At 33.2% G+C, this 15,206-nt stretch overlaps 1 protein-coding gene across 5 annotated transcripts; it reads left to right on the top strand.

Annotated features, from left to right (window-relative positions):
• The first annotated feature begins 4,606 nt into the window (after nucleotides 1-4,606).
• LOC112527728 lies at nucleotides 4,607-9,161 on the top strand. 5 transcript variants are annotated; one of them, XM_025138508.1, is made up of 8 exons: nucleotides 4,607-4,817; nucleotides 5,101-5,568; nucleotides 5,683-5,830; nucleotides 5,916-5,989; nucleotides 6,074-6,556; nucleotides 7,198-7,731; nucleotides 7,859-8,071; nucleotides 8,372-9,161. In XM_025138508.1, the coding sequence occupies exons 2-8, from the start codon at nucleotides 5,521-5,523 to the stop codon at nucleotides 8,936-8,938; spliced, it is 2,067 nt and encodes a 688-aa protein (XP_024994276.1). In that variant the 5' UTR covers nucleotides 4,607-4,817; nucleotides 5,101-5,520; the 3' UTR covers nucleotides 8,939-9,161. The 5 variants fall into 5 exon arrangements, with proteins under 5 accessions (XP_024994276.1, XP_024994274.1, XP_024994277.1 ...); XM_025138506.1 differs by having other exon boundaries at nucleotides 5,505-5,568; XM_025138509.1 differs by lacking the exon at nucleotides 5,101-5,568.
• The last annotated feature ends 6,045 nt before the right edge of the window (nucleotides 9,162-15,206 follow it).

The following is a 15,206-nucleotide window of genomic DNA, read 5'->3' on the forward strand; positions in this document are numbered from 1 at the left end:
ATCAAAATACAAAGAAATATCAGAAAACAAACATATCAATGAAACAAATAGAGGACTTGGATTCAATTTGTTCAATGAAAACACATCTGAGAAAAACCTAACCTGAAACCAAAGGTGATTTCATATTATATGAAAACCTAACCTGAGAATAAATATACCCTTCTTGAGACATATTTGGATTCGATTTGGTTGTAGCGGCATCCTTTTTTCCTCAATCATCAATGGTGACATCGTTTTCCCTTAAACACCATGTCACTGAAATACGGAATTCTTCCATCCTTGTCGCAGTGACAAAAAATCCACTTATAGCAATTGGATTGCCAAATGCTTGTCACACTTCATCCAAATAAAACCACAACTTTTGTAGCTTGATAGTGTGTAGAAGGTTTGAGAAAAACTTACATCATTAAATCCCTTTGAAAGGAATTGATCGATGTATATGAATCAATGCTCTGTTATTTTCATCAATTAGTCTAGAATCAAAATCAGAAATGTGTATCAATCATCATTAAATCAATATAGTTTTTAAGAAAAAATAACACTAATGAATAAACCCAACAAATCATAGATGGCGATTAGGAGTGAGTGAACTGAACGATGATTATCCGATACATGGATTCCGATCGAATAGCTTTAATCCAATCATGACGTCAATGTGATATCAATTACTCTTTTTATCAAGAAATATTTGAAGACGTTCTACATTACAATCACCTCCAACAAACAAAGCAAATAAAACCCATTAAACGATAGATTTTACTTGGACAAGGGAGTCTGCGAAAAGGGGCGTGACCAGAAAAAGAACTCCAAGAACAAGGCTTCGAATCCCATTCTTTGTCCATCTCCTTCTGTTTTCGTCTTTTTTACTTCTTGCAGTCTACTTGACATATTGAGATAGTAAGAAGGCATTTGAATGTCGGGGACATTTCGGATGAGGGTGCTTCGTAGATCAATAGAGTGTGGGATTATTTGAATGGATTAGGGATAAGGATAGATGTGAGAGATACATAAAGGCATAGTGTATTTGAATAAGTTGTACCAAAGCAATAATAACTTGTAAATTTGAAAGTTTAAGTAATTTAGCTTTTAATTAAAGGTACAAAATGCTTTAAGAATTGTTTTTAAGAGTTTGACCCAAATGTTTTATAATACAGTATAGATACACACACATACACTATATATACATATATATATATATATAGAGAGAGAGAGAGAGAGAGAAAGAGAGGAGCGATCAAATGTAAACCACCCATATTTGTACAAACCGTGCAAACCACCCTCATTCGTCGATTTCATTGTTTAATCTTATGATTTTTTTTCATGAAATTGTTTAATCTTATGAAATTTTAATGAAACTGTCTCATATATTTCTCTAAAATTAATATAATGAAGATGATAATATCCATGATTAACACAATCCACAATAAAAATGATTAATCAATCTCTCATAATTACAAAAAAATGAAGAAAATGAAAAAATATGATTGGTTGAACGAGGTTTGTATGTTTTGTACAAATAACGTGGTTTGCAAAGTAAACCTCTTCCTCCTCCTCCTCTCTCTCTTTATATATATACATATACATATATATATATATATAATAATAATAATAATAATAAAAATAATCGAGGTCAGATTAGAGGTAGGTAATGCCACCCCTGATCTTGCCCGGACCCCGCTTTGGGTATGAAAATAAAATCCCGTTCCTGCCCTGTTACCCGTCAAACCGGAGAATCCCCACCCCTTTAGGGTCAGATACTCGCTCCAACTGGTAAAGTTTCCATCTCTACCCAAAATGTGGTTAAGACTCATGCCCCTAAAGATCAAAATACATATAATACTCTATATTCAATGGCACTAAAAGTATAGATAACTCGATATCCAAAACAACACCTCTTGATGACGAGGGAGATCCATTTTCACTGAATGCTGTGGAAACACAAAAGTAAGTCACTTATCAATGTTATCGAGTTTCACATCGGATCATGGAGCCTCATATACGACTCTTTTAAGTCCCATTGCAAGATCCCCAAAATTGACCCCAATGTCTACTCAACCCCTAGATGAGCTATACCACATAAGTCAATGGTCTCCTTGTATACGACTCCAACGAGTTCTACTGCAAGACTTAAGCTTCGTATACGACTCTTCCGAGTACCACCCCAAGCTTCCTAAATATTGACTTGATGATCACTCTCTAAGCTTAAGTAAGGACATCAAAACTTCATATTTAAACAACAACAAACAACGCACTATTATGCCTATGTATCAAATGCATTACAGTCTAAATTACATAACTCCAATTGAATGACCAACCCACTGAAAACATTAATTCTCAACAATTATGTAAAATATGTAATTCACGTTCAAACAAAAATAACTTAGGTTGCGCTAAACCCATCATTCGTCTAAATAAATCATCACCCCATGATAATTATACAACTTTACTTCTAAAGAAAAATAAAAACAATAAAGCACATTTTATCGCCACAAACATCGAATGATCGAACCCATGTGAATCGTACTCTTACAATATTCCATGGATTCCCTTTGAAACATTCAATAGTTTATAGCCTAAATACACCGAAGTATGACTATGACATTTACCTCAACAGATAAATGCTAGATGCCAACAAAGGTCACTCTCAGGTGATTTTCATCCTTCAATATACTCAAAACTCAAATATTAACATTTCGAGGTTTTATGGAGGCATACGTGCCAAATTCACAAATACATTATATACCCAACACCATTTGGTAAAATCTTAAGCAAAACGATTAGAAATTCTTTCAAACAGATTTCCCATCTGTTTCGACACAAGATGCTCCCCAAAGCAAGAATATTCACAAAAATCAATTATATTTGTCATAACCCATAGAGATGCATTCAATACACAAATTAAGGATATTTTGACACGTATATGGTTTTCAAAGCAACTAAAACTCACGTTGTAAGATTTATGTTAAATCTAGGTTTCAACATGAATCTTGAGTTTCCTTTGGTGAAAAATATCTCAACAAATCCTCTAAACTTCAGCTCCAAGACCTCAAAAATGAGTTCTTCTACTTCTGAAGTCTCTAAGGGCCGTTTACCTAAACATTTATCCGGTAAACACTTACCAGTATAATTCAACACTATCACTTATTTATCGGTAAGATTTTATTCACTAAAATGCATCGTATGCAACAATTTATCTCGGTAAGCGCTAACCATGGTAAGAGTCATCGTTCTCACTTACCGGGCAAGACTCTCGATTCTTGCATTCGCTCTTACCGGGTAAGATTTTTAGTCCTTTCCATATTCATCCGGTAAAGTAAAGTGACTTGGTAAACACTTAACGGGGTAAGCGTTTAGAAAACGGCACCTAAATCACACTAGGAAGAAAGGAAAAGAGAAAGGGTTGAAAGAATGGTCAAACCAAAGCTTCATTTAATAGAGGGCTTGAAAAGGTTTGAACTTCAATCTTCCCCAAGCTCAACAAGTACTCAAATCATCTTGAAAAACCTCCCAATATCGATCTTGGCTCCCAAAAATCACACAAAAAAAAGAGATGAGAAATGGTATGGACGAAATGTGAAGAAACCCTAAAAAATAAAACTTTTAAAGGTTGCAAGTGCATTATGCTATCAGGGGCGAGCGACAAGTCACCCCCACGGATGGAAAATGATGATTTAGGTTAAAAAAATTGGAACCTTAAAAAACCGAGATGGTTATTTGAATGAAATCACCCAAAACCACCTTCTCTCATTCCTAGAACAAACAAGGAAAGATGAAGATGGTGATTTGAAAAGGAATCATCGAAACACCTTTTATTTAGGTTTACCTCAGGTTTTATGATTTGTTCATCATGTTCTTGACAGAGAAGATGAATATCAAACAAAAGAAAAACTTAATTAAAAGATTATTGAAATAAAAAGTGACAAAAAAGACTAAAACGCCCTCGAGTTTAATGAAGAAGATGAACAGTCGTTTGGTTTAGGGACCAAAATCATGAAAAAGTGCAAACCACATGCCCTTTTATGTAAAAAAACATAGTCTAGGAACCAAAACTGTAAATCATCAATATAACAGGGACTAAAATCGTAATTACTGAAAATGCAAAATACAAATATAAAAGGAGAAAGAAAAATTGAAGTGTAGCTTAGTCCCCAAGAAAAGGGTTGGTGCATGACGTTTCCTTTTTCTTCTTTCAATCTTATACAATTATAATTTTAATTTATTATTAATTTTTATATTGTTTTTTTTCCTTAAAATATTTACCTGAGAAAACAACTAGACCTTTTCTAGAAAGTAGATTTTTCAGAAAACTATTTATTATTAAAAAAATACATTTTCTATTGAATAAAATCAATATTTATTATTAATTTTAAAAGTAATTATAGGCTACAAGAATATATTTTATATTCTTAACTTTTTTTAAATTATTACTTAAATGAAAATTAAAAATTGATGTAATAAGGAAGAAGGGGGACGAGATGATGGAACGACGTCGTAGAAGGGGATACTTGGTTGGTTTCTAATGCTCCCCACCACAAATAAGTAAAGGCCTCCGATCCAGCGAATCAATCCCTTGTCTCTCTTATCATTCTCTCTCTCTCTCTCTCTCTCTCTCTCCGCCTTCATCAAACAATTTTCGTTTTGATTTTTCTCTTCTTCCCACCCTTTTCAACTCTGTTTCTCTCTCTTAGGGTTAGGGTTTTCTAAATATACAAAATTATGATGCACAGGAACTCCATCTTCACTCTCTGCAATTTCTCTCTAATTCTACTCTCTGCTTCATCCATGGCTTAAATTAGCTTCGTTTTTTCTTTCTCAAGGTATAATTCTAACTCTCATTCATATTCCTTTTCCTCTACTATTGTTATTATGTGTTTTCACGTGCTTTCTTCTTCTTAATCATGTTTTTCTGTTTTTCATGTATTAGACTAGGGGCTTGTTTTGTTTTGCTTACTTATATGTCTATATGAATGTTTTCTTAGGGTTTATATATGATGGTTTCGTTCGTCTATAGGAGAGTGTTTTGTGGCCCATTCAAAGTTGTGATTGTGGGGAGTTGGGGTTACTTTGTTTGTTTGATTTTATGTATTTCTGTTGTTCTAGGGAGCTTTAGCATGTGCAGTTCGTGTTTGCCTTGCATTCTAGCCTAAGCTAGATTCATTCTCGTTGACGGCATACGAATTTTGAAGCTTCTGTGAGATTTATAGATTTTGAATGCTGGGAAATGGTTTGGATATGTTGATATGACCGGATGAAACCCATTTCCAACTCGCTGGACTTGTCTTCTTCAACTCTTTTGATTTTCATGATTTGGCTAATAAGAAGATTAGCTATAGATGCCAGTGTTTCTGACTTTGTAGCTTGCTATGGAACTTTATTCATAACTTCTATATAAGATTGTGACTTAAACACCTTTTGGATTGCATTGGCTCTTTTTTTTTGGATGGTTTTTATGATTTCTGTTAAAAGGGGCATGTGTTTGAGTTGTACTACATATGTTTTTACAGTGGTGGCAGTCGTGGAATGGATGTGTATAATGTTCCTGAACATGGAAATGCAGATGCTTACCTGGTAAATTAAACAGAGGATGTTGAAAAAATAATACAACTTACAAATAAAGATAAACATTGAACGAACATGTGTATTTATGACGTTGTGTTGATGCTAATGTTTCTCTCCTTTCAGATTCAAGGCACTACTGACCCAAATTCACAATTAACCAATCCCCTTCTTGAACCACTTGAAGTTATGTATAACGAAGGTGCCCCAGAGTTTGTTATTGATCAGGGCATGTATTATCCTTCTGCTACCAATTATGGCTATATTTGTACAGGTATGCGTTATATTTAGTTTCTTGGCATCTTGCACAAATTAATGCCTTGCAATACCTGATTCTTTGTATGTTTTATTGTGAACAGGGTTGGAATCACCTGGTGATTGGGATGACCACCATAGAGTTTTTGGTGTGGATGGTCAAAATATTCAGTTCATAGTAAGCATATTAACTATATCATTAATTTCTTTTGGAGAAGTTGTCTATGTTGGAGCATTCTTAATGTTTACTTTTATTATCCAGGGCACTCAAACAGAAAGTTTGCCTTATGTGTATTATACACCTAGCTATGGATATGCACAGTCTCCATATAACCCATACAATCCTTACATTCCTGGTGCCATGATAGGAGCTGATGGCTCGTATGTGGGGACACAACAGTACTACATGCCCTCTTATGAAAATGGTGCTACTTCACCAGCTTACTTTCCCATGGTTGTTCAATCTGGACCAGACACTTTCACAAGTGGTACGACAGACCAATTCATGGATATGGCTGCATCTACTGCTAATAGGGTTGATGCATCAGGTCTCAATCGTAACTCATTGTCAGCAGCTGCAACATTTACCTTGAATCCAGGAAGGGTTGCTTCAAATCATTCAAATGCTTTTGGCAAAGTTTCCGAAGGCTTTAAAAGTAATGGTGGAACAAACAAGTTACCTACGAGCAATAGTAGTGTCACTTCCAACAGTGTTTCAGGTCCGCTGCCATCATTAAATCTCCAGGTATGATTGTTTTTATCCTGACAATTGTCCCTAATGGTTCACATTTATTTTCATTTCCATGATCTTTTTGGTGTTATCTTTGGGGGTGTTTATTATTTTCACAAAAATAGAAAGACTATTGTCACTGAAATAGGATAACAATACATACCTATAGGCTACGCACTTCCTTGTTTTATATGTATTTTCATATTTTGTTTAATCTGAGGTTAAGTAATCTTTCTGCAACTGTGATCTATGTCCCATCTTATCTGGATCACAATTTTTAAAGCAATGAAATCCCTTCCTCTAAATTATAATACATGTTCTGAAACTTGTTCACAACTATCCGATCTTGTATTTGTTGTACCATTCTTTCTGATAATGGTGGCTTTTTCTTTTGTTAGCTGGAGTTTTTGATACTTCATGACACATTGCTCATATTCTTTCTGCTTATGAGTTTTGTTGTATGATGGAACTTGTAGATGCAGAAAGTAAATATTTGAATTGATGCATGTTATGATTTGTGATCTTTCCACTAGGGTGTTTTTTGTTACTTTGGAAAGAAAGCAGTTTGAAAGCACCAGTGGTCTGTTGTATTTATTGTTATTTTACTCTCTCTTCCTGCACGAGTTATCAGATCTGATGTTTTGATTTTTGAACAGGGTCGGGGTGCTCAAGCTATTGATAATCTTTCAAATGGGAAAACTGTGTCTAATCATAACCAGCTAAAAGTTGCTCTTCCTTCTAGCAATGGCATGTCAAATTTTGGTTCAAGCGGAAATGGGCGGGTGGTAGTTGATAAGGCCCGATCCAAGTTATCTTTTAGTAAAATCACAAATGATGTAAATGGAAACCCCAATGCCTTGACTGAACAGAATCGTGGTCCTAGAACCAGCACATCAAATACTCGGTTGACAGTTAAAGCCTACTCAACCAGGGCTGGAAATAGTGATGCGCAAGGAAACATTATAATTTGCATGGATGACTATAACAAAGATGATTTTCCTGGTGAATATGTAAATGCAAAGTTCTTTGTTATAAAATCATACAGTGAAGATGATGTTCATAAGAGCATCAAGTATAATGTATGGTCATCTACACCTAATGGAAACAAGAAGTTGAATAGTGCCTATGAAGAAGCCCAGAAAATATCAGTAGGAGACTCCAAAGGCTGTCCTATCTTCCTCTTTTTCTCTGTAAGTTGCAGTATTAGATTTCTTTTTGTTTGACAAGTTATTGATTTTCCTGTATAGATGTTATTATGTACTTGTTTGCTTTCTTATTCATTCAAATCTGCGGACTGTTTCTCTTTTTCATTAATAGGTTAATGCAAGTGGGCAGTTTTGTGGTGTTGCTGAGATGACTGGCCATGTAGATTTCCATAAGGATATGGATTTCTGGCAGCAAGACAAATGGAGTGGGAGTTTCCCAGTGAAGTGGCATATAATAAAAGATGTGCCAAATCCCCACTTTCGTCACATCATATTAGAGAACAATGAGCATAAACCAGTAACAAATAGCCGTGATACGCAAGAGGTTAGTTGCCCTGACTATTAGCTCATTCTTGCTACATGTTTTTTCTATTCTTGCTGAAAACAGTCCTGGTATATACGCTCTGACGGGAGTGGTTTGGTGTGGTCACTCCTTTCGTGTTACTTGCTTTCAAATTGACATGTCCACCTGGATTGTTTTGGGGTTGGATCAGGCATGGTTAACCTTATTGGGTTGGGTTTTAGAGTGTCACGGTGGTGTCAACTGTCGTAATAGTCAAGATATTTGTATGGTTTCTACATTTAATGTGGCTTCGTATTGCTAATGCTAGTTGTTCATTTGCAGATAAAATACAAAAAAGGTGTAGAAATGTTGAAAGTATTCAAGAACTATGCATCAAAGACGTCTTTACTTGATGATTTCATGTATTATGAGAATCGGCAAAAACTATTGCAGGAAGAGAAAGCGAGGCTACTAATGAAGAGTTATGGTACCCCAGTATTTGTGCCTGTTCTACACCCTCCTCGCAAGCTTAATAATTTCTTTGGTTTGGCCTCGAGTGGAGACAGCAAGGATGACAATGATATAAATACTTGTTCAGACGGTAAAGTAGCGGTTGCTTCAGAAAAGCAAAACATGTTTAATGTTGAAAATAACGAGGATAGACGACAAGTAGTGGTTGATGGAAAGCCAACGGAAGAAGATAATGATGATGTTTTACGTTTTCGTTCGCTCGCTATAAGCCCAGAGCGGATAGAACCGAAGCCAGTGGAGAGTAGTAATGTTTTGACGGTTGGGTCGATGCCAGTGAAAGTGAACGGGTTTGACGAGTCTTGTGGTTTTCTAACCGTGGGGACAATCCCGCTTGATCCCAAGGCTCTCAAGGGTGGTAATTCAAAAAAGATGGGCTAAAAATGGTGGTTGTATAATTTTTCAGGTGAGGGTGAAGATGGTAATGGGAAGGAGGGAAAGTTGAATTGTATTTTGGGTTAAATTGTGTTTTGGGGGTGATACAGATAAAGTGTGTAAACCTTTGCCTTTTTTTGTTCTTGAGTTGTCATCAAGATATACAGACCTTTTTTTGTTCTTTTGGCTGTTGCTTTTTTACTAATTGAGTATTGCTCTTAGCTCACTCATACTCAATGTTGATCTTCTATGGGTTCTTTCTTTTTAAATATTGAAATTGAATTTGTTATAATAATAGAAAATTAGAAAAGATTTGACTCTCAGTAATTTGTTACAGATGAGTTTGTTTGTGTCTAGTATGTAATCCTTTCGTTTTTTAGGAGGTCAGAGGTTTAAATCTTATCAGAGATGAGGAGGATGTGTGAGTTTATATGTTTTATTTTCTATATATAAATATTATATATTTAAAAAAACGTAATTTTAATATCTAGTTACTCACCTAATAGTTAGCCTATCAGAGTATATCAACTATAACTAGCTTTCACCATTAAAAGTGCTAAGATAGACATTTCGTTTAGAAAAAATCGTATTATGTTTTTGATACAAGGAACATATTCTATAGTGTTCATAATGTTAACACTATGCATTTCAAAGTTGTAAATAAAAAAATATTTCTTTGAGGAAAAACTAAACATTTTTTATTAGAACAACTTATTCTAGATGTAACATTCCATTGTCCATATTTGCATAAACATATACTTGATATTTAAAAAGACAATGACACCACTTTGGTTCCAATAGTACAATAAATTATAATACAAGATTTTCAATTCAAAATTCCAAAATAAACTTCTTGTACAACACATGTATAAGTAACATGTATTCTAAAAAATCCATCAAGTAACAGGTTGATCTTCATATAGTTGTTAAATATGATTCCCCTCCCTCTTATCCTTGGATCCAGCCAGACCTGCAATGCATATTTTTAAAACACAAAAATGAGGGTTAGACCATGAGGTATAGTGAGAAAACCCATTTCTTTGCAATTACAGGATGAAGATCACCAAAACTTGTTATAAAAACAACATTTGTACATCCCACCACTTTAACGAAATATAACTTCAGTAATACAACAACTGCAAGTTATAAAAATATCTTACTACAAAAGATATATAACCACTCAGATTCTTACAGACATCTAGAACATAACTCTCAGAGCTCTCAAATCTCATCAGACTAGAGTTTACACTCTCAACCTCCAAATCATACTAAGAAATACCAGTTACCAGAGTTCTTGGTTATTATCAAAAGCTTTTAAGATAAGAATAGTTTTAAACTCAAACGAAAACTAAAGTAAGTAATAACTAAAGACCCTTTGGTTTTATTTCAAATCTCTACTCTTTTAAACAACCAAAATAGGATATCTGATAACTCAAAACCATTTGAAATATGGGCAATTAATACCTCCGGCTATAAGTCATTCTTCTTTTCTTAATAACATCGTTGCTATTATTTTCATAAGAACAATATTTTCAAGTCTTTATGTCACAAAGAAATGTTGACTCAGAATTATCGTATCTTATGGATGTGACAACAAAAACTATAATAGTAACATACACACAAATGCCACCCTTATCCAAATAACACATCTCTTTGATATGCCACCCTTATCCAAAGAACACATCTCCTTGATATGTCAGCCTTATTTCCTCATTAAAATCTGCAGTTTCAACCAATAATGACTTCAACACAGTTTCATATCAGAAACTTTATCTCAAAAACTTTCCCAGTTCTTAAATTCCCTTTTCAATATCATCTCAACTTTCTTTCAGAAACATATATTTTACTCAACAGTTTTGAAAGAACCCATGGTATATTTCCTCAATTTAAAATCAATATTTGAAAAATACATGTTACCCTTCACAACTCCAAAACAGTTTTGAAACTATTAAACAATATTTTGGAAAACCACAGTTTCATCGGATAAGCTATGGGCGATAAATGCCCCTCATCGGCCAACACTATGGCCGATAACCCTTTTCATCGTTCAACATATACAATTCAGGCAACACTTCGAAAATAAAACATACTTCACCAATCAATACTATGTCCGAACAACGCCTCAAACAAGCAAAGACATCTTCAATGCATAGTTCTTTAAATACTCTCAACATTCTACACATCGTTTTGCATTTAATTTGCAAATCAGCAAGTAGCATGGGAAATACTAAGCTACATCAAATGTAGGAACCATATGAGGTGCTCATGAATTGAATTGATAATATTGAAAACATTTAAACAACCTAACCCAATGTTTGCGATTTGAAAAATCTTAATCCAATCCAACCTAAATCAAAGTGCAAACAATCCAACATCAAATCGTATAAGTTGGTCGGGTTAATAATTTGTTACATTAAAATATTCTCTCAGCCTCATATATGTTGTTTTCTCTACTCGTGATTTCTTTTTTATCATCATTTGGTACAACTTATTCATACTCTTCAACTACTTTTCTCAATTTGCACATATACGTTCACATTTACTAAAAATATATACAACAGAGTATTATAAAGATGAGAGGAGAATGGAAATATATGCATATGAAAAGGTACATGATGGCGCAATTGTCTAATGTACATATTAATAAGTATTTAACAATCATATTAAATCTAAAAATAAAAAAAATAACGGGTTCATCAGGTTGTATTAGGTTTAAATGACCTCAATCCAATTCCAATCCAATACCTACAGTTTAGAGATTTTACAACTTGATTAAACATCGGGTTGGTGGTTTTTGAACAGACTCATTTAGGTAAACGACCTTAAATGAGTTTTTAATTAAATTCATAAAAATAAGTTTATACTCATGAGAAGTTCATAGATTTAATTAAAATTCATTTAAGGTTATATACCTTAAAAAAAAAAAAAAACTTTTTTTTAGCACTCCTAAATTACGAATAACTACTTGATTCTACAGTGAAATATATCTAATCTGGCACAGATCGTGACACTATAATACCCAATCCAATAAGGTATCTTGGATGACAACACACCTTTGTTGAAAAATCAGAAGTTCAGGTAACGCATTTATTCTTCAAGTATAAATGAACTTATGTTAGTTGTTTATTAGTAAATATTAATCTGATTCTGGAACCAGATGGTTGCCACAGATCTGGGTCCTATGTTGAAACTTTGATTCATTTTAAACTGATGCAATTGTGATGGTAATAGATCATGTGTAAATGGAATCCAGTAGCCCAAATTGAGAAGTTTTACCTGAAAATAACCAAAAAGCTAATTGGTGAGATAATCCGTACAAAAGTAAGGAAGAATCAGAGAGAAAGGATTACAGTAGTTGCTAAAATCATCTTACTGTCTACAAATGGGAAAACGAACTCATTATCCCAAATTATTTTGCAATCAAAGTAAGTACAGATATCTACTGTATGGATAATCCAAATAAAATACAAGGAAGGCGTTGGAATCATCGTTAATGAAAACAAATGGTTTATCTCAGTATATATTCCTGAATCATCGAACAATCGAACGACACGTCTATTGAAATAGAAACTCAAACATTTTAAAGTGAAAACAAAAATATATCGTTCAAGCGAAACAGAAATCGAAACCTGTGGTGTTCGAATCCATAGATCCTTAATACAAACCCTATCCTTTCGATTAATAGTGTCAGAACTCAGAAATTAAATCTCGAACTCGGTTGTTGCTTCGTTGTGTTGTGATTCTATCCAGGAGTTGAGCAAAAGAAGACGAGGAGACCAGCGTGCAGACGGTTAGTATTTCCTTTGGTTGCCTCTGTTAATCGAAGTTCTCCGGTGTTCGTCACATCCATCGCTGCCCGTCGTTTTGTGCATTGATGCTTCGGATTTCTTCCAGATCTGTTGAATCTGGAGTTTAGGAGAGATTGAGCGAGAGAGAAGAATTAGGGTTTTAAGAAGAAAAAAGAGGAAATGATTCGAATGGGTTAATCGGTTGAATGTGAGTTTATATACTTCGGGTCAGAGGTTTGGGTTTGTGTTAGCGTTTTAAGTGGTTGGCAGCTTTAGCCCCTAAGGTTTTGATTATCACACATAAGCCCCTAGCCTAAGTAATAAAGTACAATTATAATGCTATTCTAGCACTAAGATGAAACTTCATTGGTTTGGGACATCATCTAATCAACTTTAATTAGGTTAAGTAGCTTTTAAGGTACAAATAAATGAGTTTAAGAGGCCAATTTATCCTTAAGGCATTAATCAATTCAATTTTTTTGAATTTTTTAATCTACAAATGTGTTACATCACCCTTTTTGGTTTTCAGAAATTAAATGGAATCCAGAATTTGGATTTTATCTGTTTTATACGTAGGATTGTCTAGATTCGAAATCCTATGATTCTGTTGAACTCTCTCAAACATAAGATTTTTGAAAATCCTCGAGGATGATTGGGATTTCACGGAATTTCATAAGATTTGTATATAATAGTGTTTTAAAATATGTTAAAACATTTATTTTCTAATAATTCATTAATAAAAAGATAATTTAATTATTTTTATAATTATTTATAAAAAAGAGATTTTATTTAATTGCAAATCCATCAAACCAAACACACCAAATGAAGAAAGTAAGAGAGAGAAGAGGCTTTCTCTAAATATGGAAAACACCCAAAAAATGATTAACAATTGAGACCACCAATATGGTACTTTGAAAAACACAAATAATTAAAGAGAGAAATAATATTTTAATAGATGAATGAAATATTTTAATATTAATGTTGTATTCTACAAAATAAGAAATCTGTTGGAGATGAATGTAAGAGCATCTCCAACAGTTTCTCTAAATTTGGGAAAATCAACTTTTTATTTTATATAATGCTCCAACAACTTCCTTATTTCATAATTTAAAATAGAGAATTATGGAAAAAACTTCAAATATAAAAAATATTTAAACAATATAATTAATGATAAAATCTCTAAAATATAGAATATGTTGGAGTTGATTGTAATTTATTTTAAAGAAATTATAGAGAAGCTGATAAAATATATATATATATATATATATTAACTGTAACTTTTAATTTTCTACTTTAATTTTTAATTGAATTTCTTTGTAAATGCTATAAAATAAACTTTTTTGAGCAAAATCAATTAAATTAAAAATAAAAAAACTTGTCAACGATTAATGGTCAACGAGGAATTTTGAGGTATGAAAGTATTTGAAATTGGAAATCCCCACAAAGCCACTTAAATTAATAAATTGATTATGATATGAGTAGGGGTATGAAAGTAAATTCACGAAAGTTGAGTTCCCACATGGTTAGGTTTGGTTGGTAAAGAGAAAGGAAGTAAAGGGTACGACACCAATATCTAGAGAAAGGATTTTATGTTCTCACGTGCGCTACCAACGATGAGGATCCTTCCACGTGTGACTTATCTAGCCGTTGAGAGATTGAACGTTAGAGAACGAGGTCAGAGGTTACGTGGCATCATATGATTGATCCATCTGACATTATCCATTTCAAAATATCTCAATCCTGCCATGGGGCCCCACTCTCTTTTTAAAAAAAATGTAAATACAAATTTTTTGTAATTTTAATTTAATAAGCTTCAGATCCGAATTTAAATTATAGCATCTTTTGAGAATCTTTCTTAAAGATCACCGGTTCGAATCTTGCAAGATAAATGGGGATTTTTCTAGCTGCTCTCCAAGGCTTTTGGGATTAGTTGAAGGGCATATAAACCGGGTTGGGTTCTGATGAGAAGAAGAATTAATGTAAGAAGCGTAAGAAGAGATCATTACCCTTCTATGTACACTAGAATGAGATACATCGGATCAGTCCCCATATCAAACGTGATTTATTGGTGAATTTTAGATTAAAAGTGATTAAGAGTTTAAGTTCTTTCTTACACTTCTCATGTTAATTCTACTTCTCACACGATCATTCATCGCATCTATGGTTAAAAGGTAAAAATACACAACTAGTATCTATATTATATTATAAACCATTTGACAAAAACTGTTAAAAATCATTTTTTATGCATGAAATACTGTTTATTGATGCATGTTACTTAAAGTTCAAGATTACAAATAAACTATGCGTAAGTACAACTTATTAAAGCTTCATGTTTGAATTAATGTAACTAACTGCAGATAAACATAATCAAAATACAAGATAAACATTTTCTTTTAAATATAAAAAATCTAAAATATAATCAAGATAATAATTAAGTTATAACATAATACTTAATTATTAATCTTATAAAAAATTATATTATTAAA

This window comes from Cynara cardunculus, assembly GCF_001531365.2.
Source record: "Cynara cardunculus var. scolymus isolate 2C chromosome LG 15, CcrdV1, whole genome shotgun sequence".
Classification (NCBI taxonomy): Eukaryota; Viridiplantae; Streptophyta; class Magnoliopsida; order Asterales; family Asteraceae; genus Cynara; species Cynara cardunculus.

Excerpts from the sequence above, each read along its gene's own strand:
- LOC112527728 (XM_025138508.1), top strand. The coding sequence starts at position 5,521 with ATGGATGTGTATAATGTTCCTGAACATGGAAATGCAGATGCTTACCTG. Across the intron at positions 7,732-7,858 it reads CTATCTTCCTCTTTTTCTCT|GTTAATGCAAGTGGGCAGTT; the intron begins GTAAGTTGCAGT and ends TTTCATTAATAG. Across the intron at positions 8,072-8,371 it reads ATAGCCGTGATACGCAAGAG|ATAAAATACAAAAAAGGTGT; the intron begins GTTAGTTGCCCT and ends GTTCATTTGCAG.